This window comes from Epinephelus lanceolatus, chromosome 10 (genome assembly GCF_041903045.1).
Source record: "Epinephelus lanceolatus isolate andai-2023 chromosome 10, ASM4190304v1, whole genome shotgun sequence".
Taxonomy (NCBI): Eukaryota; Metazoa; Chordata; class Actinopteri; order Perciformes; family Serranidae; genus Epinephelus; species Epinephelus lanceolatus.
In genome coordinates, this window is record NC_135743.1 from 11,720,773 (window position 1) to 11,748,113 (window position 27,341).

The 27,341-nt window shown below is 41.9% G+C and overlaps 2 protein-coding genes across 6 annotated transcripts in view; one reads left to right on the forward strand and one right to left on the reverse strand.

The window, feature by feature from the left end:
- alg2 (ALG2 alpha-1,3/1,6-mannosyltransferase) overlaps window positions 1-27,341 on the reverse strand; it is a 113,216-nt gene that overhangs the window by 5,111 nt on the left and 80,764 nt on the right. For 2 of the 5 annotated variants that reach the window (XM_078171520.1, XM_078171521.1), the window contains 2 exons: window positions 2,318-2,489; window positions 2,075-2,212 (listed from right to left, as the gene is read on the reverse strand). In XM_078171520.1, coding sequence (XP_078027646.1) covers window positions 2,075-2,212; window positions 2,318-2,489 — 310 coding nt within the window. Of the gene's footprint in view, window positions 1-2,074; window positions 2,213-2,317; window positions 2,490-4,680; window positions 4,850-11,592; window positions 11,727-27,341 lie in introns of those variants that run through there. The other 3 variants (XM_078171522.1, XM_033641103.2, XM_033641104.2) reach the window with 3 other exon arrangements.
- On the forward strand, window positions 5,114-8,473 carry sec61b (SEC61 translocon subunit beta). The gene is made up of 4 exons (XM_033641108.2): window positions 5,114-5,274; window positions 5,799-5,896; window positions 6,977-7,081; window positions 7,890-8,473. Exons 1-4 carry the CDS (start codon window positions 5,272-5,274, stop codon window positions 7,975-7,977), a joined length of 294 nt encoding a protein of 97 aa, XP_033496999.1. The 5' UTR covers window positions 5,114-5,271; the 3' UTR covers window positions 7,978-8,473.

Below are 27,341 nucleotides of genomic sequence, written 5' to 3' on the forward strand. Positions count from 1 at the left end.
GTGAAAAAAATATTTTTTCCAGTGGATATACATGTTACATATGTTACAACATGATTGAGCTAGCAAAGCAGTTTTGTGTTGCTATGCGTGGTATTTATTCAGTTTTGGGAAATCACGATGTCTAGAAAGCATCAGTGGCTGCAGCTGACAGGGACAGCTAACAGCAGCAGCAAAGCTAACATCAGGACGTCATCTGTTAAAAGCCTCCCGTTGTCGGATACGACATGAAACTACTCCAGTTAGCTCAATCATGTTGTAACTAAGACATCCGCTGGAAAAAATATTTTTTTCACGGACCATTTATTGCGTTAATACAGACACCGCTAACGGCTAACAGCTAACTACGTCCCTACTCTCCTACGTCGCCCCGGTCAAAATGGTCGCGCAACGATTACGTCACATCCAGAGCCCGGTAACTTTACAGGAATCTTCCTCCTATTCCGCTCTCTCAGTGGAGACACAGCAGTTGAGAGGGCCGAGCGAGAGGACGTTCTTGCCCCCCAAACAGTACCAGGAACTTCTTCAGTGGAAACGGGCCTATGGTGTACTTCATGGACAAGGACCAGAGGCCTGTACTACGAAGCCAGTTCAACTTACCAAGGATATCTTCCGTTATCTAGCTTGACTAACCCGTCACATTGGCCGTCTGGATAACCAGTACTACAAAGCTGGTCATCAACTAGTTCAGTCAACTCTGGGTTTTCCTATCCAGCCACGAGCGCGTTCATGTGAGAGAGGCGGGGGCGTTAATTACAAGCAACATCATCAGAACCATTAATAAAGGAGGCTGCTTCATATCATATGAGATGAAACAGTACTGAAGGTGTCTGCGACTGTAAAACAGTAAAATGTTAGTGGCGTGGAATGTAAATGATACCCTGTGACCTTATAATGGAAATGTAGAAATATTGGAAATACTATCCATAAAGTCACCGTCGGCTGAGACTTTAAATACGTGTAGGTATCATTTGGACATACTGTATGTGACGTTAATATAGAGTATTTTTTGCTCTTTAGTTGCACAATGATGAAACTACTCTGAATATGTCACATAAAACACTTTAAAGTAACATCAGACTGTTTCTGCTGCTGAAGTAAAGGGTGGAAAAGTAGTTATGACTGATGAGGTCTATCTGACCCAAATGTGGCAAACACCGAAATGACTCAACTGACCTATAACAGCATGTAGACTCCTCTTTTTTACCTGAGACTCCAGACTTTCATTCATGGATACTTTTTTCTTCGGTGATCTGATTGGTCAGAGGTCGGGTGTTGACAGGCTGTGATCACAACATAACCTGTTCCGGAGCAGGTTGGCTGTTCAGCGTAAGTTGCCACGGTAAATAGAGAACCAGCTTTGTGGAACGCAGAGTTAACCCTGAAGTAACCTTGCTAACTCCAAATCCTGCTTCATAGCACAGGCCTCAGCTCCCTATGTAGGTATAAACAGCTCATTCTAAGGTAACGAAAACACTGTTTTTATTTTCAGGTGATTATACACTACAGAAAGCATGCTGACTGCATTCCGTTTCTGCCAATATATCCCTCTAAATCCTTCACACTGGACCTTTAAATCATAAAGAATGTATTAGTCAATATTAAGATTAGAAATGTATGACATAGGCTAACATTTGGTAATACAAACTGACTGTTTGAGTAAACAATCTAACCACAAATAAAGACAAATACTGTCTGTAAAAGCTGTATGTGACCTTTGCAAGACATGTTTTGCTTGACTGCGGTTTTATTCATTTAAGAAGTGATGTTTTTTCTGCTGTTGCACTGGAAGTTGTTCGGAATAATGAGTTTTCTCTGTCCTGTAATTATGTGTGAGAGAAAGGTGTCACTTGTGCGGATTTGTGTGGAAGACAAAACAGTAGAAAATAAGCAAGGGAGTGTCTGCTTCATGGTATAGTAAAAAGGCGTGACACAAAAAGGGAGATGGGCCCCCTGTAAACAATGGAAGCTATTCTCTGAGCATCAGAGACAGTTACAAGATACAGAGGGCTCACACGGACTCAAGTGAGTGATGACCAAACAGATAGATAGTTAGTTCCTGTATGACATGGCTCACCTGATCACAGAAGACGACATCGTACTCCACCCCGCTGAGAAAGACCAGGTAGAGGGCCACGTAGATCATCCTCAGGTAGGCACAGAGGGCATGCAGGTAGCCAAACACGCTGGTGGGCAGCCAGTCGCCCACACATACCTATTACATGAGTAACAGAAACATTGTGTGTGTGTCTTCTGAATTTTGTCTTTGTTGTGTGTGTTTGAAGGACAGTATTACACAGTAAGGTGCATGTTAACGTACCACAGGCAGCTCTGGGTCAAGGGTCTCAGAGAAGCAGTGTGTTGGGTCGTAATGGGCCGTCCATATCTGCACGCTACATCCTTTAGACTTCAGAGCGACAGCAGCATCAACCACCAGTCGTTCTGCTCCACCAATACCAAGGTCTGGATGGAGGAACACCACCCGCGCCATCCTGCACACAAGAATGTATGAAGTTCACATTGAATCTGAAATATCTTTTCCAGCAAGACAATGCTGGTTTGCAGACAGGGTTTGAGATAAATACATACATCGCTATATCATGTAGAATGACAGATGAGCACATGGTAGATATTTCTAATTATCCCAAAATCAGAAGTACAAAGGGTATACTGGCTGCTTAACAGCTTAAACATTTAAAGTGGCTGCTTTAACCCAACACACATCACAGAGTAAATTCATTTTCAATGGCTTTCAAACAATCTAAAACTTCATAATGGCAAAAGCAAACAACCCTCTCCAACACAAGTAACCAGAGATTTAGGAATACACTCTCTCATGCCAGTGAGATAAACTTTTCACTGCTGCACTGCTGACAAAAGTCAAGGGTTTGTTCTTGTGGTTTTATAGCATAACTGAAATCCTAACATTTAACCTCTGAAGCACGACTGTGTCCAGAAACTGTACCTAATAAAGATCGACAGATTATCGTCTGCAATATTTAGCATTTTTACGATTACTGGAATTGTTATTTTTTCATCCGATAGCCGATAATGTAAATTAATCGAAAAATGTGCCACTTTAGCTCTGATGCAGTGGCATCTCTCTGTCTGCAGTATCCACTCTGTTGTCCCACCCACAGTACTATCTGATTGTGCTTATCAACACTGAGGGCAGCCATGCCACAGACTGAGAGGAACACAGAGTGGAGCTGCTCCTGTTAGATAGAGGAGCTGTGTGTCAAACGTAAGACATCAGATATTACTGAACGAGTTAAACATCACAGTCCAATATGATGCAGCTCCAAAAATACCTGGTGTTTCTGCTAGTAACATTCCTCCATTAGTCTAATAGGAGTTACTGGATGAAACCTAAGTTGAATGGGTGCTGCAAGGAGAGGAACAAGGAACGAGACTGCCCAAGGATACGGCCAAGAGATGTGACGAGTTCTAGCTTAAAAACCAACAACAGTTGATTACTGACATTATTGATTTTTGACACACCAGATGATGTAAAGCAGACTAGCTACTGCATACTCAACCTACAATGGACCCGTTTGTATTTTCTAATTTTGCACCTTTGTTTAATGTTGTCGTTCTTAAACCATGCTGTATTTGTGTTGTGGGTGTGTTAGCTGAGTCAATCAAACTTAATTACACTCCACTGAAACTTAAAACATAATCACCCTACTGCCAACTAGCGTTTTTGAGGTGTAGCCTAATAGCAGAGTATAATACATTCGAACACCAGGGAAGGCAGACGGCAATACATGAATAGAAGGTGGAAGCGCAACGGCTTTTTTTTTAAAGATAATGTTGAAAAGATCTTTTTCAAACCATTGAATAAGACATAAGATGCTTAATAATACAATAATGCCGCCACGCCATCGGTATCAGCCAATACTGGCTTTAAAATAAAATATCCGAATCGGCTAAAATGCTTTTTCTTAATTGCACAATGACTGAATATTACATAGATTATAACGTACTGAATTTCATGTCTCCATCTGCTGGTGGGCCATCACGATAAGAGTATGCATGCATAATATGATGGTGATTCCACTACAGAAGAGACTTCATGATCACTAAAATAATGTAGGGAAAAAAGTAGATACGTCAATATCGGTATCGGGTATCGGCCAAATGAGTCGTTACATTCGGATAACAGCAAAAAAAAAAAAAAATCAAATATCGTGCATCTGTAACTCCAGCAAGAGTTGTGTATGAGTTGTGGAGTTTATGTTTGTCCGAATTTCGACACAAAGGCTTACATTTTATACAGCAAAAGCCCCAAATATCGGTTATCAGTCTTTCTGATAACTAATAATCTGTATCGGAATCGGCTCTGAAATAACACATTGATCGACCCCTTGACTGCAAACCATTGTGATTATCATCTTGTCCCAAAGTGCTCTGCCATTTTCCTCTAGCTGGCACTGAATTTGCGGATGAGAAGTCAAGCTGAAAACAAGAACAGACATGACACTCCTAATTAAAATAACAGTTTGACTTTAAAAGTTATCCTCCTTGTTTTTAACGCTAGCTAACTACCAGAGTGATAACAGTTTGGAAGCTAGCCCATGTAGCTAGTGAAATTACGACCCGTTTTAACTAAATGTGCAGCTGTCTTTGTAGCTAAACATAAATATATCTCCGTACCATCTTCTTATAATGCATTAATGTTACCTTTGGATGTTTTCACTACCTTGTCCGAGTTTGTAAACCCGTGATTATGCTCGTACAGACGCCCGTTGCAGCGTGTACAGCTGTCATGAAACTCTACCGTTTGGACGCCATGTTGGCTCAAATCATCTGTCGCGATCAGGCTAATCGTGCTCCGTGTTTGAGCCACAATGGCGCCTGTTTCTTAGACGTAACGGTCGCGCTTCCTGTGAGACACGTCTCCCTCTGAAACAAGGCGGACCAAATATCTGCCTTTGAATTAAAGTACAAGTAAACATATTAATTCAAGTTTTTAAAAATATTGTGGGTTTTGTAATTATGTTTTATTACACTGACACAAAAACAAGCCCCTAAGACAATGTTTGTTACGTGTCTTTTGTGGTGAATGCGATCAGCCGGTCAGGCTTCTGCTCGGTCTCCTGCGCTGGTCTTGTGTTTCGCAGTCGTGTCCTTTTTAGACAATCGTCAGCTTTCTGAGATCTCCTCTCAAGTTTTGACCAATTCACACACCGACTGTCTGCTGTTCATTTGACGTGGACATCAGCGTGAAGACGGGCTCAGGGTTTCAGCTCACATCGGGACAAATAAAACAAAATGGTAAGACTATCTGCTCCATCTCAAACACTTACCAGTGTTGAAGCTAACGAGCTCTACTGCACTCATTTAACGGTAGACATGAGCTAACGTTTTGCTGTCTGCTAGCTAGCATGCTAGCGTTAGCTCGTCATATGTGGACGTGGCTCTTTTTTAGCTAGTTAAACAGTACCAAAACTTATATGTAAAGCTGGCACAGCATTAGATTAATGAATCATACATGTTCCTGAACATATTTGGGTGAGACTACATGTTACAACTAGAAGCTGAAAGCAATTAACAGTGTGGATTTGTAGTCAAGGCCTTTTCCATTAGTTTGTAACATAAAAAAAATAGTATAAAGATAATAATCAAAATGAAAGTTTTCAATCATTACTATCAAAGCTATTTTAATGTAATAGGTTAGTTTTAGCTGTGAAAGTGTTTGGAAGTGTGTATGCATGTACAGGTGAGTGTCATTGATTAGACAGCTGTCAGAAAGAGATGAATCCTATTCATGTGTACTAACTCTTGTGTCTTTACTTCAGCCTGGACCAGCAGCAAGTGCAACCAATGTTGGGGCATCAAGCCGATCCCCAAGTAAAACAGTGGCTCCCCGAGCAGCAGGCTCCACAGTCAGACAGAGGTACACACACACAGTCCACCAAACTTTTACCTCTTCTCTTTATCCAGTAAAAAGATGTGTAAAGTCTTTATAGGTGCATAATAACTGCAGTTACATAATGAATGAAAATTCTTCCAGGTAGGAATTATTTGACAAGTGTAAAATTGATGTGAATATTTTGCCACAGTCGTCCCAGTCGACAGATTACAACCAATTTGAACATCTGTTTTAGTCGGACTTGTTGCAGGGCAGCTTCCCGACCACATCATCATTACATTAGGGAATATCTTTTGGTAGTTCACCCCTCCAGTAGAGCTCAGAGACAAGAAGCACCCAAAGCTATTGATTGTACATCAAGACACTTTCTATTTTTTCCATTCATTTATCACACATCTGTATGTTTGCCACCGCTGTGAAAAAGTAGCCATTGAAGACACCACATGAAACACAAGCGATAAGTTATGTGGTCATCTCGTCCTGCACGCGTTCTCTGTAATTATTTCCCAAACACCCCCAGCTTTGACCCCCACCTGCCCGTGTCATCACACTGTAAAGAGTGATTGATGATTTTCAGATAGTCCGTCCCGTTATTTTTTGTGTGCCCTGTGTAGATCAGAGCGGCAGATAGATGTTGTGCTGTGGGCTTAATCAGTGTGTAATCAGAGGCTCGCTGTTGCCTCTCTCATTATTACCCATTACTATCACCCGCTTCATTACCTCATTAACCTCCGTTTAATCTCATCACACGAGTGAAGCGGCCATGAATCACTCCGCTCTTTCATCAGCAGCTACGGTGTTTAGTTACAATCTGAATACAGTGTGTAATGGCATTGACTGTGATGGTATTTGATCAAAATGTTTGGTTTAAAGAAATGATGAGATGGATTAAAGTGGTCAGACTTTCACAAAGGTGCGTCTGTTTGTTCTGTCTTTGAGTACTTTGTAACATGATAATTACTACAGAGGAAAAAGCAGTATTTAATGAGGCATTTTAACAGTTTAAAATGAAATTAGTTGTCATGTAAAGCCTTTGATAATGGCTTATATTGAATCACTCAAACAGTGTTGATATATTCTTGACTTTGTGTGTGTGTTCCACAGGAAAGCAACCAGCAGCGGTACACGCAGCGGTGGCAGGACCACAGGATCGGCAGGCACCGGTGGCATGTGGCGCTTCTACACAGAAGACTCGCCAGGCCTCAAAGTGTAAGTGTAGTTTATAAAAGCAGAACACGGGAACACACACACTCGCAAACAAATTTAGCCTCTGACATTTTTAACTTCCAAATACGTACTAATTCTCAGGATTTCTGACCCTTGCGATCATTAGTGTTATATATGCTCATCAGGTAGAATCGGGCGAAATGTTTAACGGCAGGAAATTGGGTAGACGTGCCTCCGTGGTAAAACAAATCATCTCTGAGCGGTGGATCTGCTTGATTTAAGTGTGTGTGTCTCTATATACACACACACGCAATTATGTGTGTTGGGAAAGCACACTTTTTAGAAAACTCTGAAACTCATAAACTTCTATTCTGCAGCGCCTAATATTAGAGGAGGCGTTCTGTCTCCTGGCCATAGCTGGCTATGGTTGATCGATGGTGCTGTGGTGGTTATTGAGTGCGTCTCTTCAGCAGTCAAAGGAGGGCAGACTCGCCATACAGTGCTGTGTATCGAGTGCGTGTTTGTTCCTGCGTTAGACGCTGGCCTCAAAGCTTCATTAAAGGATGCACTCTGAAAGGTCAACTCAATTACAGCCTTCTGACAGGGAGAGGAGGGGGCCGCTGAGGAGACGGTTGGCATGGCAATGCTGCTACTTAGCGATGCACCCCTCCACCCCACCCCCCACTCAGTCCCTCCTTCAGAGATGAGAGCCCCTCCTTGTTTCCTAAGCTCATCAATAAAATCAGCCACTCCACTAAGGTTCTCGCTCTGGTTGGGGTTAGAGCAAATGATGGGATTTTGTGTGTGTGTGTGTGTGTGTGTTTTGATCAGCATCTCTTTGTTGTGACAGCGGTCCGGTGCCAGTGCTGGTGATGAGTCTGCTCTTCATCGCTTCAGTCTTCATGCTGCACATCTGGGGGAAGTACACCCGCTCTTAAACTCCGCCTGACGACCCCTGACCCTGCGCCTCGGCTTCTTAACGTATTGGACCTGGACCAAACAACAAATGAACAACAACCTTTCTCCCCTGGTTCCCTCTGCACTATCACTACAACACACAGACATGTTTTTTTTTTTTGTTTTTTTTACGCAGCCGTTTCAGTACATGATCTTTACCTGCACCGATGTTGGTGTCCAACCTGTTGCTTTTGCCCCTCCTAAGTTTTTAAGATCTGGTGGGGTGAACTGGAGGAAGCCATGCTAGCCCACCTCAGATGTAATGTCTGTGTGTGTATGTGGCCGTCTCTCCAAGCAGCAGCAGCAGCAGTATGCACCCGCCACTGCTGCGTGAAGGTTCAGTGCAGTGCTCACGGACATTGTTGTTTTCAGGCCCCAGCAAACATTTCTTCTTGTAGCCTGAATTGCATTTTTTTTTGTGAACAGGATTTGTACAAATGTAATTGTAATATTGTACAATAAAAAAGTAAAAATCAATGTGTGTGTTGAATTTTAGCCTCACGTGTCAGGTGTGTGTGATGTAATGTATGATTGACACTGAGGTTTAGTCATAACTCACTAAGTAATCAATGTTATTTTTAAGTTGTTCAGTCTTGAATGGCTCACAATTCTGCGTGTATGCTCACTGTGTAATTAACCTGAGTTGTCTTAATCCTATGATTCAACAGGATTACACAGCACACACACACATACTTGATAGCATCTTATTTGCATGAGCAGAAAAGCCCAGACTTATCTTAATGCAGCAGCTTTAAAGGAATACTTCACCCCATAGTGACCATGTGTATATCAGTTAGTCTCTGCGTATTACGAGGAATTTGTGAAGAAAGAATTGGTGAACGGAGAATCCAAAAAAGGCTAACATTTTTCATGAATTAAATTTGTTGGGGACTATGTTTAACAACAGCAAATCTTAAAATTTATATGCTCACGCAGTATAATACAGGTCTCACTTATCCAGTCATATGCTCAGTACTTCCCAAACAGCCATTTTTGCTAAAAAATTACAATTTAAAACAGCAGAAACCGCATGGCCGAGAAGTGTTCCTGGGCATGCAGAGCTTACACATGCACACACACACACACGCTCAGGATGCAAGAGTGTACTACTTGTTGATGGAGGGGTTTTATATTGTAACATTTTGAACGATATAATCCAAGTCTCATTTATCCAGCTGTGCGCTCAGTACTTCCCAAATATGAATTTTTGCAAAATAATGTTACAATACAAAACACTTCCACCAACAAATAGTGAGCCCTGAGGATGCCTTAGCATGCACGTGCGTATGAGCTCCACTTGAGCCGAGTTCAAACACGTGTAGCGAGGCACGCCAATCAAATTGTATTGTTTTAGCAAAAAACTATGAGTTTGAGAAGCACTGAGCAAACGACTGGATGAATAAGATTTGAATTACACTGTTTTGATACACCATAAAACTTCAATCAGTAGCCCGCGCTATTACTTGCTTGAATCACTGAACTCAGCAGGCTCATATTAGGGACAGGCCTTTAATTCCTTTAACACAAAAATGTTGCTCAGCAAAGATCATGAGACACAATCAAGTTGTTTATTTGAACGAGTATGAATACTAGTATAAAAATGAGGCTTCAAATAACACATCAATTGTGTTATGTTATGACACTTGTTTCACGGCACCCAGCATACTGACACACCAGTTTATTCTGTTAGAACAATATTCATAACCTGGATTAATTATGTGAAAAACACTTTTGGTCGGTGGACCCTTATAGACTAAAGTAATATAAATAACTTACCAGGTAATCAAGTAATGGACACATACACTGACTTAATGACAGCTTCAGAGGAAGGGAGTCACCATTTATTTTTCTTCATGCAGGTAAATCTGAATGACTTACGGTCTGCTCTGGTGCTCATGGTTTCAGTAAAATGAAATCACCAGAGCTAACAATGTGTAGCATGTCCATTTAACATTAGCTCAAGCGGGTAGTCAACAGTCCGGTTTCATACATCCAAAGAACTTCTATAAAAAAGACCTGCTTGGCAACCAGACCAGGCGTCTAATTGAGACAGGCCTTTAATTGTCAAAATGCGTAGCTACAATGGGCTAGTAAAAGGGACTGGGCTTTTAATTTAAGTTTTATGGTAGATTTGCTGTTGTGACCCCGTTTACTTGAATTTAGGAAGATTGTTCACCCTTTCTGGATTCTCCGTTCACTGTGGTGGCATGACAGAAACACAGTTTTCTTCACGTATTCAGTGTAACACAGGTGAATAACTGATAAACAAATGGTCATTTTGCAGGTGAAGTATTCCTTTAAATTGGTGTTTAACTGGATTAAAGTGTAACCATACCTCCACAGGAATTCAAAGGCATCAGCCTCCAACATGTGCCGCCTTTGGGTTTGTCTTCACCACGTCTACTGAAGCTATTTTCTGACGCTTTCTCAGTTATTACAGACAGGCAAAATCACTTTATGAAAAGTGGCGGATAGTCTTCATAGTGTCAAACATCAGGAAATTTACGTACATTCTAATTATATATTAGTTCTTTCCCTTTTCACTTGGCTGTCCATATGTATTTGGTTAAGTCGAGCGAACAATCAGCCGTTCTAAGAAAAGTATTACCTGCATATACCAAAGCACATTACTAGTTGTTTAAACCACTCTCTAAAAAAACATTAAATCTAGTTTTAATTGATTTTTTGTGCCCCAAACTGGCCTGCAATTTGTGTTGACTGGCCCTCGTCTGTGGAACAGCCTTCCAGACAACATCAGATTCTATTTCAATAGACAGCTTTAAACGAAATCTAAAAACCTATCCTTTTTAGACTTGTATTTTTGTGGCTTTTATCTTATTCATTAGTATCAAACCTACCTTTGTATTATTTCTGTGTGTGTGTGTGTGTGTGTGTGTGTGTGATTGAATCTTATCCTGTCTTTTATGTTTATATTCTCATTTTATTATGTAAAGCACTTTGAGCAGCACTTGCTGTATGAGCTGTGCTATACATTAAAGTTATTGTTGATATTTAAACTCAAGGTTTGCGCAAATAAAATCACTGAAAAGAGCCTAAATGTTCTTCCATCAGGATTTTGCCCCAGAGTTTTTCAGCCTTTTCCTGAGGGGGGCGCTGCAGACTATTTTCTGAATATCACCGGCTCAGAGAATAACAACATGTAACTGTCCTCACTGAGGGACGGCGTGAACACATGCTCTGTGTGCTGTTTTGTTTTAACCTATATATCATTATAATACTATGTAACATGTTTGTGTAGCCACACGTCATCTGTTTGATACTCAAACCAGACTATTTAATGTCGAGAAATTCACTGTAACTGAGTGGAAGAAAAATGAACTGATGAGAAACAGCTTCAGATTTGATGTGTCCACATTAAGTTAAACTGTGTGGAACCTTCAGAGGAATTTATGACATGATGTTTGGTATAATGCTGCGAGCTGCCGGCCGGGTGTTTTGTAGTGGTAGAAGTAGCTCTGGCCCAACCTGCATCACCAGGTTACCTGTGTTGAATATGAAACCACCAGCTGGCTTGTACTTGTGCTCCTACATGTGTGTGTGTGTGTGTGTGTGTGTGTGTGTGTTTGAGCTTGTACCTTGTGTTAAACGTAGCATTCGAATCCTGTTCATTAATTCATTCTGTTGCTATGGCTCTGCTTTCCCACAGGCTTCCAGTGTTCGTGGCAAACTCAGGCACAACTGCCACATCACTGTCCCTGTTGTCCCTGTCCTACACACACACACACACACACACACACACACGGACACAGAGATATGCTCACAAACTCCGCGGCCCAATTCAGGGTGGCACAACACGGCAGTGAGCCAGAATAATTCAACGTAACAATTAAATATGAAGGAGCTGTGGCGAAGCTGTCCCTCAGTGTTCAGGAGTCAAACAGGCCCAGGCAGCACGTGGAGCGCGCCACACTGCTGCAACCTGTAGTTCCAAACTCCTCTTGACACCGTCTATACAAGTCAACTCAGTGTTTCATCAAGGGGTAGAAATGAGGAAGAATTTTTAATTTCCCTACAGCTGAGACCAGAGCACTCGGTCTTTGTGTTGTGGACAGACAGACAGACACATCGATAACGCTCCTAAATCACTTGGCTTGTAAAATGTTTTCTGATTTGATTTTTGTACTCTGGTGTTTCTCAAGTTTGTGCATGTTGGTTTTTAAGATATGAGTGTGGGGTTTTTTTGTTGCTGTTCTTACTGCCGGATTTCATCGTAAAGAATATTGGCGAAATACTGATCCTTAGAAGCTGATATCAGAGTCAGTGCAACTTAATTTGATGCACACAGGCTCCCAGGAAGTGTGCCAAGCGTAAAACAAAGGAATTACAAATTACGGGTCGTCACGTGATGCCATGGGGCCCAAAAAGACTTGTTCACATTATCTTATATTTGGTTTCTACCATTTTTTTCTCTGTTAAAGGTTTTTTTTAGGGGGATTTTTTTCTTATCTACTGTGAGAGGCAAATTGTGATTTGCGATATTGGGTGTTATAAATAAAATTGAATTATATTGAAAGAGACGTCTGTGAAGCGCTGTATTTCTTTTTTTCCAGCGTCACAACCTCCGCAAAATGACTCATTTCACTATTAAGATTTGATCCATTCAGTCTGATAACATTTCTAGTCAACAAGTCTATAAAAGTCGCACTTTTTTTCCCTTTCAAGTTAACAGAGGGCTAACTAGACTTCCAGCTAAACCGGAAGTCTCTAGTGCGCTCGCTTTATAGGTCCAATGATGCGGAGGATGCGGCGAACTTTTCTGGTGTCGTGCACCACTGAGCAACTTTCTAATGAATAAACGGGGCCCGTCTCCAACTATAGACTGCATAATAAAAATGGACGACATCATGACAGCTCCCAAAAAGAAAGTCAACATATTTCGATGGCCCCCGGTGGCAGGTTGCAGAATAGAATAGAATATATCTTTATTGTTTACCACGGGTGGAAATTTGACTTCGGCTTACCAAACACAAAAGACAACATTATAAAAGCAGACAAACAGTTAGTAAGAGAAGCAAATAGATTCATTATGAAACACTTAACACATTAAATTCTGTGGTTTCAAACTCAGTATGGGTCATAAACCCCACCCCCTCCATGATAGCAGATAGGACAAACTAAAAGAGCAAAGTGCACCTCAGAAATTTTCAGGTTGTTCTAATGATGCTGACATATGTTCAAGTTTGGGTTTTATTAATTAGTTGAAACTATAAAAAGAGGGTTTGATGTAATGATTGACAGCTTTGTGTGCTCATGATCAATGGTGTTGCTTGCACTTGGTCGCACAGGTGTATGAGCAGGGACTAAATGACTAAATGACCAAATGACGTCACCAGCGCAAGATGGCAGTGGCCATTTCTGGGATATTTTGGCTTTTTATACAGTAGGATGACGTGAAAACACGTTTCCCATCTTTATATACAGTCTATGCCTCCAACACTGTATCCAGTTCCCTAATACATCGATGATTACACCTCAATAAATTCGCCGTGTGTGTCCTTTAATTCTTCAGCAATCACCCACTAAACATTTTCATATAGGTGTCATAGAGGAAGCAAGAAGAGAGCGTCTGCGTCTGTGTTAAGCTACCAGACAAGACAAGTCTACACTTCTCTATTCTACATAAATCATCCTGAACATCCACGTGTGACGTGACGTCTGTCCCGTGGAAAGAAAGAGAGGAGTCAGAGATGGGAAGAGAGAGAAACAAAAGAAGAGAAGCTTTCTTTAGAGCACTTCCTCTCTGTGTCTTCTTCACCAGAAACCCATATCCTGTGAAGAAACCACACACTTTTACAAGGGATGGTCCCTACATAGAGAGCGGTGAGCACACAGTTGTGTGCACACACATTCACACACTCGAGGAGACCTGCAAATAGGTCACATGTATTTTCTGTTCTACATAACACATGCTGCTCTGTGGTTTAGCATGGAGGGAAAAGAAACTGTTGAAGTCAGTCCTCTGTAAGGCTATGTCACTCTCTCACTCATCCATCACACACGTGTTTATGCCCGGAGATGTTGCACCCTGCAGGTAAACACAGCTATCAGGATATCAGGTGCAGCAGAGGGCTTATGATTTTAAACTCCTCTTTCCTTTTCAAAGGCTGTGCAGAATATTCCTCTTTCAGAGGAGTGAGAGCACCCAGTCATGCACACACGTGTGGCAAGTATGTGTGTGTTTTTGAGCAGATCACACGGTTGGTAAAGCGTGGAATGAATCCAGAGGCGGGTGGAATCGATCCACGCTCACCGACGAGTGAATCCTGTGGGATGTCCCAAAAACTGTTGGCTGGTTGAGGGGATGCAGGGACACCTGTGACAGGATCCACACTGTGGAATGGTATGAAGCTGTACACAGGACTGTGAGTGTGATGTGTTTAATGGTGTAATATACAAGTGCTGCCAGCAGTGGAGCTCCTTTGAGTAAATGCAGCTTTAAAGCAATAACAATTTATTTAAAGCTGGCGTAGGCAGTTTCATTTTGGCTTTATTGGGCTAAATCCCATAGTAAGATCTGAGCATATTGTAATTCAAGTGGACTGAGAGAAAACTAGATTTCTGCACCTCCTCTTGGTTCTGTTTTCAGACTGTTCTCCAAACACGAGTGCATGTTCCTTCGGTGAAAGTCTCATTCATCGGCACAGAATCCTGCAGAAAAAGTTGCTATTCCAGTATCAGCAACAACTGCCTACACTGCAAAGCAAACCAAGAGAATCTAAAACAGAGTGTGACAGAAAACGAAAAAAAACACGTCAATATCGGCAAAGTGTTTCAGAGATGAGGAGAAAATGTTGCTAAGAGTTTCGCCTTCTGCTACCCAGAGCCAAAGGCTCACGACTGCTGCTTCAAATCCATGTGCCTCAAATCATCACGCCTCCACCGCCTCACTCCCCACCGCTACAGACCATCTCTTCCGGGAGGAGAGCAGGCAGCAGCTCCAGAGGGGAACCCCCAGTCAGCAGCCACAACCTAAATCAGTATGCACAAACCCCGACAGTCCTGACTCCCTGCCGGATCAGCAAACCTTCATTCTTTCATAGGTTACACCCGTTGCTGCCACCTGCTACCAGCCTGCTGTGACACCTGATGCTGTGAGGTTTAAGCCGTCCTGATTCGAATTGCTACAGCCGCTGACTGAGGGTCCATCTCCTGAGCTGCTGCCCACTCTCTCTTCCAAGCGTGGGGAGAGAAGGGGCTGAGCGGATGAGGTGTGTGCAACTGGACAATAAAATAAGATTAAATAAATCAGTGTATGGGAAACACTGGGTAACTGTATGAGGCGTGCGCGTGGTGGGAGGGGCTTAAGACAGAGAGGAGGGCTGCAGGTGGAGGGTGTATTTTCAAATTCTGCCGTTATTGTTGGTCCTTTTCCACATTTCTGCCTACCACAGCTTTGAATAAAAAAAATGTACATTTAAACGTACATACAGGCACACAATACATTGTTTAGTTTTGTCTCAAAAGTAAAAGTACTTCTGTTCCCTTTCAAAGTATTATATTACTGTTAATGTGTAAGAAGTGTCTATGTAATGTTGTTGTCCATGTAATGGTAAAACAGATAATTTTATACACCATATGAAAAGCTTAATCCATCAAATAATGCATATTTAATGAGTTTATTGTATGTTTTTCTTGGATAACTGTTTCCTACAGAAGCAAAGTAACTACAGTGATCACATTAATGTAGTCGAGTGAAATCAGAAGATCTCTTTTGCTTTATTTTGACTGTGCTTTTAAAGGTAAAAGTATAAAGTTGCATTAAACAGTTATGCTTTTTGCAAAAACAAATACTTTACCTTTTATCGCAAGATGCCTTTTGCATAGTTGTGTATTTATGCACATATTTTAATCACTTTTATTGTAAATTGTTCTTTTGTATTCTGTACTTTGCTGCATACATGTCTTACTCTACTTCTCCTTGCTCACTCTCTAAACTTATATTATTATAGTGACTCAAAATACTTCCAAAGTACAGTAACTGAATACATTTACATAGTTTATCTGTTACTGTCCACCTCTGATATTCAGAACACTGAAGGAAGGTTCACAGCATATCATACATGTTTAAGTGTTTTACATTCTCTGTGATGTATGGCAACGTGTGTTCATATTGGTCCGGTCACTGTGGTCACAAGACCAGTGATCAGGCAGTGATTAGTCAGTATCACAGCAGCCAACTGGAGCAACACACTGCTAAGCGATCAGTAGCAGGTCTTCTGAGAGGTGACAACATGTTCACTGTAAAATAATCTGACTTTATATTCTGCATCCAGACCACATGGTCGCTGTCATATGAACTGTATGTGGGTCGGGAGGGGCGGAGGGAGCTGGGACACAGAGACAATTTGCGAATGTGTGTGTGCCAGCTGGAGGCTCCCTGATCTTTCTGGACTCTCCTCCAGAGAGAAATAAGAGAGTCAAAGTCGGAGCCAAGGCTGAGTCTGCATCTATCAGTACCTCATCTCTCGCTCCGTAATCCTGTGTGTGACACACACTCACCTCGTGCTTTATGCATGAAAGACGAGCAGCGTGAAGCCCATTCACCCTGCAAAGAGGTGACACCATTATTTTGACTGGATATTGTGTCTTTAGTAATATTATTTAAACAATAATTGTAAGCAATAAATTCATTACCTGACAACTACGACTTTCTCGTCAAGATAAAGCAGCTATAATTGCTATTTTTATGATAACATTACTACATTACATTATGACAGAATTACCCCTACAGAGATTTAGCACCTGAATCTGCAGCTCTCCTCAGCTTTGGTGAGTTTCAGCTCATTGTTTTGGTTGTCAGACCCACAGCTTTACCGTTTTGATTGATGCTCACTGCTCTGATGGCATCATTTTTAGCAGGCAGATGTTTTCTGTAAAAAAGCTCCAAAAACCTACTGTGCACCATCTGCTCAGCAGCAAATAGCAGACAGCGACTAAGTGGTGAACATAATGGAGCATTTAGCAGCTAAAGAGCCAGATATTTACCCCAGGAGTTGGTAGAGACCAAGTGACAAACTCCAGTGCTTAAAATGGCCACTTGATGATGGCACCAAAAGCCAGTCAATCCCCATAGACTCGCATGTTCAAATGCCCAACTTTACAGCAGAAAAAAACAGTTTCACAGCCTGGTACAAAAATGCTTTCCATCTTTATACCTAATATCAACCCACATGACAACTGTACAGGGTTGAATTTATATTTAACTCACTCATTTACATTTAAGTTACACATAATTAAGGCCGTGGTCGCTTTGAGTGACAGTCTGTCTGCGGGGTGTCGCTATAGCCTGTGAGTCAGATCCACACATTCTTCCAAATATGGTCGCTTCTGGCTCCAAAAAAAAACCCACAGCGACAGCCAAAAAAAAGCCAAACACAAGGCTTCAAAACGACAGTCCACAACCAATGGGTGACATCCTGGTGACTGAGTCCATTATTTTCTTCCAATCTATGGTGGAGACCAAAAACAGAGCTAAAAGAGAGTGAGTACTGGACGCAAACACAACTCCTGATAAGTGCTACTGCTGCTCTGTGTCTGCTGCTGGATGTATGAATAATCAACTGTTTGCCATAACGTTTGCCACGTCAAATTAAAGGCAATAATATGTCAGTGTGGTGCTCACAACTTTTTGCTGCTGCCCCCATGTGGCCAAAAAAATTCAGTTATTGCAGGTTTTTACAGTGCTGACACTCACTTTCATGCCTGTTGTGGGTATTAATCTAAAAGAGCAAACAGCTGACTAAAATCACATCTTATAGCTAATACATGTTTACTATAGACTGCAAATAAATATTTTCAATTAGAGTCAGTATCGGCACTAAACACTTAATTTTTTTTTATCTCTTTACCTTTACTGGGCACTTTTTAAATACTTTATTTAAATACTTTATTTTAGATTGTTTTCAGGGACAGTACTCGTATTTATTTGTTCATAATTTTATTTATATATTTCATATATTATTTTATTTATTTATTTATTTCTTAGGTATTTTGCCTTTAATGACAGGACATCTTGGGGTGGCCCTCATGCAACATAGGGCTGCGGGCTGGAATCGAGCCCATGGCGGTTGCGGCAAGGACGCTGCCATTGTACATGGGACCCTCTGAGCTACTGGGCACCTCCATTGCAAGTTTTATTCCTCTCTTATTCTGCTCTGCACACAAATGTACAGCAAAATGACAGCAAAGCCGAATTGATTTAAAAAAATAATAAAAACAGGATATCTAGATCAGTATTACTGATTTATTGTCTAGAAAAAGATATGCAAATATAAAAAACATTATTTGAAAGTCTACATTTAAATCTTGGTTTCTGTATAATAATCAATTAAAACAATCTTTTAAGTAAGAAGGGGACATGAAAAGAAAAGACAAAGACATGTATAAACATATTTTCTAAATGAGACTAAAAGCTCTTTAAAAATAGTCAACAATCAAGAAATGGAAATTGATATCTTGTGGAAGGATATGGCTCCAACAGTTGAGGTTAAAAGCACAAAGGAAAGAAAACAAATATACAGAGAGTTGAAAGAAATGGAGGCTGAGCACAAGCAAGAGGTAAAACAAAGAGAGAAGAAGAGATGCAAGGTGCTGGAGAGAGATATGAATAACTACAGGAAGATGGAAACAAGTGGAGACAGTTGATGGTGGGAGAAAACTAGACGACATCGAACAGGTCTGTAGCAATATGTGGAAAGAATTTAAAAGAATGGAACAACGTGGAGGCTCAGCTAAAGATGAGAGCTGAATGAAGCCTTAAAGGAGTGGGAGAGGAAATGAGCAGACAACAAACACAGCACGGGGGTTTGAGTAAAATACAAACAAAATACAACAGTTAGAATATACTGCGCATGTCACACCTGTGTGAGTTTAACCTGTGTGTGTGTATACGTACTGCAGTGTGTGTTTTGTAGGGCAGAGGCGTTACGATAAGGAGAATCCCAGGATGGAGGCCACGTTGGTCTCTGTGACCTTTTCACACACATCCCCTCCCATCCGCCACGTCAGGCCTGGTGATGCCCCGTGTGACTGCCACAGGCATGCAGGGCCAACTGGGCTGTGATGTCATAAGCATGTGTCCCCCAGCACTTACACCCGACCCCCCCCACCCTCCACCTCGTCGCTAACTGCCAGCCTGCAGCAGAGCGGATCAGACTGGACCCTCTGGCCACGGCTGGACTAATTTAAGGAGGAGCAGAGGGGGGAGGGGGGGGTGACACCGCTGCGCTGAGTGTCTCAGGTGTCAGCCTTGTGCTTTCTAATATTAAAGACATTTGGCTTGTGTGTGTACCCATGTGTTTGTAAGTGTGTTGTTTATGTGCAGTGTATTTTTAGGTGACTGTATTTTCCACTCCTTGTGCAGCACTCTGGGCAGCGACCGAGGGGAGAGGTGAGGCAGAGAGGGAGGGTTACACGGTGAATCTGGGGATCACCTGGCTCTTGTATGATAGTGGTCCTCATTAAAATATACTGATGTGGTGCGAAAGCGATTCTGAGCATGCTCTGAGTTTATTTAGCACATAATTCTCTGTAAATAGTTGCCATATTTGTTACATTCCTCTTGTGTTACAGCCTAAAACAGCGCTGGGCTTCTTTGCTTTCATTCAGTTGAACATCATAAACCTGCATTAGCAGCAGAAATAGTCCAAATAATGACGTACACTGTCTTTCTTTTCAGCTTTTTCTTAAAGACAGAGCCAAGAGCGTTTATCTGTGAGTCATATTTATCACTTTCTGGGCCTGCTCAGAAAGTGTGCTGCGCTCCTAAATCGAACACTTCCCAAGTTACATATAAATAAAACAATATTCTGAGATCAATATCTGAATGTGATAAGCAAAGGTGTACTTCTCGGCACACAGACAAACTCTTGGTAAAACATTTTGCTGAAGAGCTGAATGGGGTGTATTTAAGTGTATTTTTATCTCCCAAAATATTACATGGCCAGATTTATGACTTTGGCAGGTCTCTTGTGTGTGTACATGATGCAGATGCATGGACTGGGTGTGGTGGGTCCTTTCTTCTCATTTATTTTTATTGGAATATTTTCTCTAATTACAAGGTGTTTAATTGATGAATGCCAACATTCCCACTATCTCCCTCTCTCTCTCTCTCTCTCAGTACCATGTCAACGGGCTTGTACACTACAGGCGTGGCGGTTTTGTGGTTTATGATTTCATAAGCTTTCATAAGCTTTCATAAGAATGCGCGGCAGAGTTGCAGCTCTGATGAATGAGGAAGGCCCGTCACACACAATGAGAGCAGCCCTCAGTCACATGTCTGCTGGATATACAGGGAGCATGACGCTTTTCATATAAACTAATAAATAACATCACTCACTGAATACAGTTACGGATGATTTAACATCAACTTCCTCTGCTGCCATGCTTCCTATTCAGCTAATTGCTTTCTAAGCAAGTTTCTGTAACAACAGCAGTTAGTGAGTCTCCTCTTGAATTAAACTGGCAATAACTGATTTGTTGGCCATTTGAGGGCAGTGGAAACAAGCTGTAAACAAACCACACAACACAGAGAAACATCAGCATTCATCTGGGGCTGTGTTTGTGTCCAGCTGATCAATGTCAGTCCAACATTTGCTCACTTTTTAGCTCCATTTTTGGTCTCCGCCAACTCCTGAGGCAAATGATACGTCTCATTTGCACTGGAAAGTTGGAATTCCCAAGTTGCATGTCAGAAATTTCAGCTGGAACACCCCCTGAAGTCGGATTTCCAGCTCAGAACAGTCCGAGGAACCTCACCAACGGTGACCTAAAAATCCAATATGGCCGCTCCTCGCATACTGTAGTAAGAGCTGTAGCAATATTATAACAACACATTCTCACTCCGACCTTGTCACATATTGTCCTTTTGGTCGTGGACTTTCCACGTCCACATAAAATGTGCAAGGTACCCTGGGTGTGTTGGGTGTTGACGTTCTGGAACGCCATGTCAAGTTCTCTTCTTTCAAGATGCACTTCCATTTTCACAGAAAATTTAACTAAAATAAAGGCACTATGTCGGTACAACGCTGCGAATTGACGTGTTTCGTTTCCTTCAACAAACACACATGGTTGTGTTTAGGAAAAAAGACCCTGGTTTGGCTTTAGAATCTTACGCGACGTGAACACCGCTCTCTCGGGTGAAGGTCGGTGTTTGTTGGACCCATCCACCACTCCTCCCACCTACCCAATTTGGACTCTCGCCGCCTAAAATTTCATCCTTGTCCCGCCACGTTTCCCCCTGACCCCGCTGGGCACCGTTAAACTATAAGGGCAACCAGCCACGTATAATGCTGACGTTAAAGGACGCCTTTTTTTGTTTCTTAGTTTAGTTTCTGACGCCACAAGTCAGTGCCCAAGCGCCGGATTTCGACGACTTCAGAATGAGACCTGACACGTTTATAAGCTTCTGTCTTATTTGTGTTTCATTAAATAAATCATACACACATTTGTGTCCAACTTCTATCTGTGGACATGTTGCTACTGTGTTTGAAGGGCTACAATATAGTGAACTGCGTTGTTATCAACTGGTATTGCTAACAATGGCTAACCTGGCATGGGCTGGTATTGCTGGTAATAGTTTTCTGACTTGTTCTCCGACCTCCGACTTTTGAGGTAAATGGAACACAGCAAAATATCTGGCTCTTAAGTCACAAAATGCTCCAGTATGTTCAACACCTGGTTAGCTTGCTGCTAACGTTGTCATTTGGTGCTGGGCAGGTAGCTCAAAGTGGGTTTATTGAGAGCTTTTGGCTCAAAACAGCTGCCTACTAATCTGGAAATCCAGATGCCCCGCCCCTAGCAAATTCGAATTTGCTCTGCACAGGGATCTTTCCCCAACGAGCAGAGCCCGCTGAATCGCCATTGGACCAATCAGATCAGTCTATCTGACAGAGGCGGGCTCTGGCTGGGCGTAACGTGATGACGACAGCGCTGCGCCGTAGGAGTCGAAAAGTAAACAGCCAAGGTGGCAGCTGCCGAATTTACCTTTGGAAGAAACGCTAAGCCAACTACACTTATCTTTTTCCTTGAGAGAGGAACAGAAGACTGCCCTAGAAGCCTTCGTTTCCAGGAAGGATGTTTTTGCTGTTTTGCCGATGGGATACGGCAAAAGCATAATATATCAGTTAGCCCCACTGTTCGGCAAACAAATGGGGTTTAGCGCAATGAATACGTCACCTTGTTTTTTGCTGTGATTGGCCATCGAGCTATACAACTGTGTGCGGCGGCATTTGAAATGCCTCAGTTAGTGCCGCCCCTTGGGTAGGAAGGGTGTATCGGTGAGGGCCAGACTCAAAATCTTTCTAGGTTTGAGTCTGGATTTCCAGGCTAGCTACTGACTGCATCTGGAGCTGACACTGATGAGAACGGTGGCAATGAACCACAACAGAAAACAAAAAACAATGAGCTAAAAGATGCTATAAAGGGTGGGAAACTGCTGAGCGGAGGTAAATTCTTGGTGGGTTCATCACCACTAGCACCACCTATTATATTATACATAATAATTTGAACAGCTGTCATCATAAAAATATTTTAAGAGTGCAGTTTTAAAGATAAATAAGCCAAAGTCCAAGTCAGGTAACCGTCTGTCAACACCATATCGCTATTGTGTCTTAAGTCCTATCTTTCATGCCATCACATTTCATTATGTAATGCTTTGTTACATGACCAATAAAAGAAAAAACTGTATTGTCTATTATATGACGAGATTCATGTAAAATTACATTAAAACACAAAAAATTCCAAAAATAAATAAGAGCAGCTGTGAAAAGCTGCATTAAAAAAGTAGTTTGTGTAAGTTTTCTTCTTGGCCAGGTGCTTTGAGGTCACCGCCGGATGCAGTAGCTGAAAGGAGTGGCGATGGGGATGAGTCTGTGATCATCTTCCAACATATTATATAACCATGTTTAATTTCCTTATCACAACAACACCCACCTTTCAGGTGACTTGATTTGCATATTGCCCGTGTTCTTTTTGTTCTGAGGCATGTTCATTCCTTCGTAACAGGTCTGTCAGGGCAAGTCATTGCATTTCTTGTCTGTGTGTGTGTGTGTGTGTGTGTGTGTGCAACAGGTGAGGGTATATTATGTAATCTTAAGTGTTTAGGGAGTGGAAGCACTTAAGGAGTGGAGACATGATGTGAATCGGGTTCTCATACTGTGCATACCCCCAGCTTCTGATACAAAACCCAGCCAGCCTGGGCCTGGAGTCAGATAAACGCATGTCGATGTAGATGTAGATGCAAAGAGTGTTTGTGCAACCCCTTTTTCAAACTATAGTTTCATTCTCAAGTCACCTACAGCCGATGTCAGCGCTTTCCTAACCTCTCACCCAGTGTCTTCCTGTGACCTGGCACGCAGCAGCCGCAGTCTTGACACACTGCCCTGACTTACACATCCTCCAGAATAGTTACGTAAGCTTTTCTCTCTGCTTACGAGATGCGAGAATTTGCATATTGGTCTACAATTTGCTCTTAAAGGGACAGTTCACCCAATCATCAACAATACATTTAGTTTCTTTTACCTTTAGTCGTGTTTATCAGTCTAGATTGGTTTAGTTCTTCATCCTCTCTTCCCTCCCTCATTGTTATTGAGTTTTTCAAATGTATTTTTTGGCGCTTCGAGCACCACAAGCCGAGTGCCATCTAGTTCCATTATATTGGAGAGAAGGCAGACATCTCTATGGTTGATATCTCCAACTCTCAGCAACTCACACCAAAACAATCTAGACTGATAAACAGCACTACAGGTAAGAGGACAATATGTAATTTAGATTTTGGGGTAACCTGTCCCTTTAATGAGCACATACTGTACTCTCTCTTTCACCTGCTTACCTTCTGCAGGTCTGAGCAGGGAATTCCCTCATAACGCAAATCAGCAATGGTGGTGGGGGGTGGTCTGTGCATTTGTTCACGAGTATGGATATGTATGTGTGAGCGTGTGTGTGTGTGTGTGCTTTTACACACGTCAAAGCTGCAAGCGGTAGTGAGGATAATAACATAATGACAGGCCAGTCCTCCAGTCATAATTCCCTGGCATAGCCTCAGGGTGAGGTGTGGGTCTCTTGACGGGGCTGGTGGTGTACCTGGAAAAAAAATACTGATAGGAGCTTATTCTTCTTCTGTTACCTGACCTATTGTAACCTTTGCTTTCTCTGCTTCCCTCCCTCCCTCCTTTTCTTAGAGCGGTGGAAGAACTATTTAGGTCTTTGTTTTACTTAAGCAGCTACAGCACTGTAAAATACTCCATAGTCCAGCATTCAAAATAGTACTTCAGAAAAACTGTGTAAGTAGCTACTATCAGCAAGAAGTGCTCTTGTAACTGTTTTATTGTTATGTACCGTTTACACTAATAATGCATCAGTGTTTTACTGTTGCAGCCGCATGAGGTGGAGCTAGTTTAAAATACTAGTTTATACACATTTTTATTAGGTACTCATTTATAGAATAATGCATAGGATCCATACTAAAAATGTACGCACCAACAAAAGCCAAAAATAGTGTGCGCTAAAAAATATTTTACAATTACTACGATCAGGCTTCCACCTGTCTCCAAAATGTTCGTAAGCATGGGTCAAAGTTTCTCCCATCAAGTCTGTTTTTATACATCACAACTTTTGCATGGGAGGTGGCGTACACCACTTTCAGGAATCATTTTGTGCGTATGCATTGTTTATAAATGAGACCCCTGGTCCGTTTGTTTTGGAGAGGAAGACAAGTAAAAACCTCCTGAACGATTAACACTGGAAGGAATTCTGACCTGGAGAAGTTTCAGCTAGTTGCAATCTGCAATCTTCACCGCTGGATGCCTCTAAATCCTCCAAAATCTTACACACTGCTCCTTTAACTAAATTCCAAAACTGAAAAATTTTAGTTGGGTCAAAAGTGCAGTATTTCCCTCTGAAATGTGGAAAAAATATAAACTAACAAAAGCCAAACATACTCAAGCAAAATACAAGTACTTAGTTACTATCCACCTCTGGTATCTTCCTCTGTGTCCCTTCACCTCAGCTGCTCTGAGCTCCCTCTTCCCCCTAAATGTTCACTAGTTGCTTGCATGAATACATTTATGAGAGGAGAAACAGGTAAAACAAACCCAGAGATACAATCCACTGGGGGAGAAAAAAAATGCAGACTTGCAGATTTTTCTCACAGAGATTTGTCAGGGTGAATGAATGATGAGTGGGAACAGACAGTAAACATGTCAGTGGGAGCGTGTGTGTGTGTGTTAGCTCCGAGCATTGGACATTAGCTGTTTCTTTATGTATTATTAAGAAGCTTAAGAATACATGGAAACACAGGAGATCGACTTGTTTTTCTTTTATGAGGCTGTTTCATATTGATGACTCTTCTGTGAGGCAGTGATTTGTAGCCAAACAGAAATAACTTCATGTTTTGGGAAGTTAACGCTGACCTTTCGGATACTTTCATTTAAAGCGTTTTCACAGTTAGACAGATTAGACCGGATGAGTCACAGATTTACAAGGTTACATGCAGTGTGCATGCGTGCAAGTGTGTGTCTGTGCGTGGCTCTGAGGAGTGGTGGATCCAGGTTGTCGTTGGATGTCACGTCTGATATTGTCACGTGGCCGCTGGAGCTCTATTATTCACGAGATCAATGCTGAGATTCAACCAGGCCTGATACAGTACAACCTTTCTCCCCTGAGGCTCTTCCCCTCCAGCCTTCCTCCTCGATATTTCTCAGAAGATTATTTTCCCTTCACGGTACTCTTTTCTGCTGAGATTGAGTTGTGAGAGCTGCGAACATGAAAACTGAGAGTGTTCACCTCAAGGGGATGACAGCCAGTGAGACGCAGTGAGGTGGACACCGGTGTTAGATACCCAACAATGATCAGAGAAGTGTAAACTTCACATCCCACAGTTTCTAAGATATATCTCTTGGTCACTCACTATTCACTAGTTTACTATTCGCTGTGTGATAAACACTCAGTAGATAGTTATGAATCATTATGCATCACTGACAGGTGTGGTGCAGTGTTGCATAACTGCTAACCAAAACTTCATGGGAGTTCAACCTACATGAACTCATCTGTCATCGATGTGAGAATTTTTGTCAAAATCAAATAACCTTTCATCACTGACTTAATGTAAATATATAATTTATATTGACTTCAAGATAATTCAATATAAAGTTTTTAGTTTTAAAATGTTTTACAGTCTTATTTTGCAAGAATGGAAATGTGCCTCCCCTCCGTGCTTCACAAAATGGCTAAGTTACATTGTTTCTTGTCTACATCTTGAAGAAATCCAGTACACTCTGTTTAACTCCCTCATCACGTTTTCAAAATTTTTTCTATTAAGTTAATTTGTAAACTTCGGTTTGGGAGCAGGGCCACGCCTCAACCGCAACCCTGATTACCTGCCAAGCCTATCTGGCTTTCTCGACCCACCCTCCTCCCTTTGCATCATCCTCCCTACCTCATACCTACCAACATTCCTTCATCCTCTCTTCCCTTCTCCCCTCATCTCTTCGTATTCAGTCTGATCCATACCTCTCCCATGTCCCATTCTAGGTACCGTCTCGAGGACCTGTAATCAGCTCGGGTGGAAAAAACGCCTGAGACAGAACCCCCACACTGAGTCTCCCTGTGCCCGATCTCCAGTACATCTTCCCAGATCAGCCTAACAGAAGACATCCCTCTTCCACCTTCAACCACCTACATCCATTCACCAGTCCGAAACAACTAACACCTCCTGAATTACAACAAACATTTAAACCACATATTGCTGTGGCGTGGTCCTTGCTAGTGAACTGTCCTGTATTTCTTGTGTCTGAGTGTGTGTATTGTTGGTGTTACAAACTCAGAAATAAAATCTATTTAAAAAAAAGTAAAAAATGTTTTACGGTCTAACAAGAACAGCATGAAATGTTTCAGCGGAAAAAAACACATTTCAACAACACTGTGGTTAACGTGTGGTTAGGTTTAGGCAGAAATACCTAACCCCACGTAACCCCTTACAGTTAGGAAAAGATCCTAATTCTGCTTTTGATGGCACTATCCCAGCAGGAAATGCAGCAATGGGTGTGGTTACATGATGGCTTCTCATTAGGAATGAAATAAATCTGAATGATTTACATGGGAAATATTCATTCTGAATGAGGGTTTACACGGGAGATCAGTTTAATCGCCTTTTATTCACCTTTATTCGGGTCCACGCAAGGTTTGGTGCAGGGAAGGTTTCTGATTGGATAGGGGGCGGGGCGGATGTTACGTGTTTACGTTTAAAGAAAACACTGTAGTCCTCGTTCCGGATAACAAGATGCTTGACGATGACGCTCTTAGTGCCTTTTTCGGGCTTGTTTTGCTT

Coding starts and splice junctions, on each gene's coding strand:
- sec61b (XM_033641108.2), top strand. Junction 5,897..6,976: donor GGCTCCACAGTCAGACAGAG/GTACACACACAC, acceptor TGTGTTCCACAG/GAAAGCAACCAGCAGCGGTA. Junction 7,082..7,889: donor GACTCGCCAGGCCTCAAAGT/GTAAGTGTAGTT, acceptor TTGTTGTGACAG/CGGTCCGGTGCCAGTGCTGG.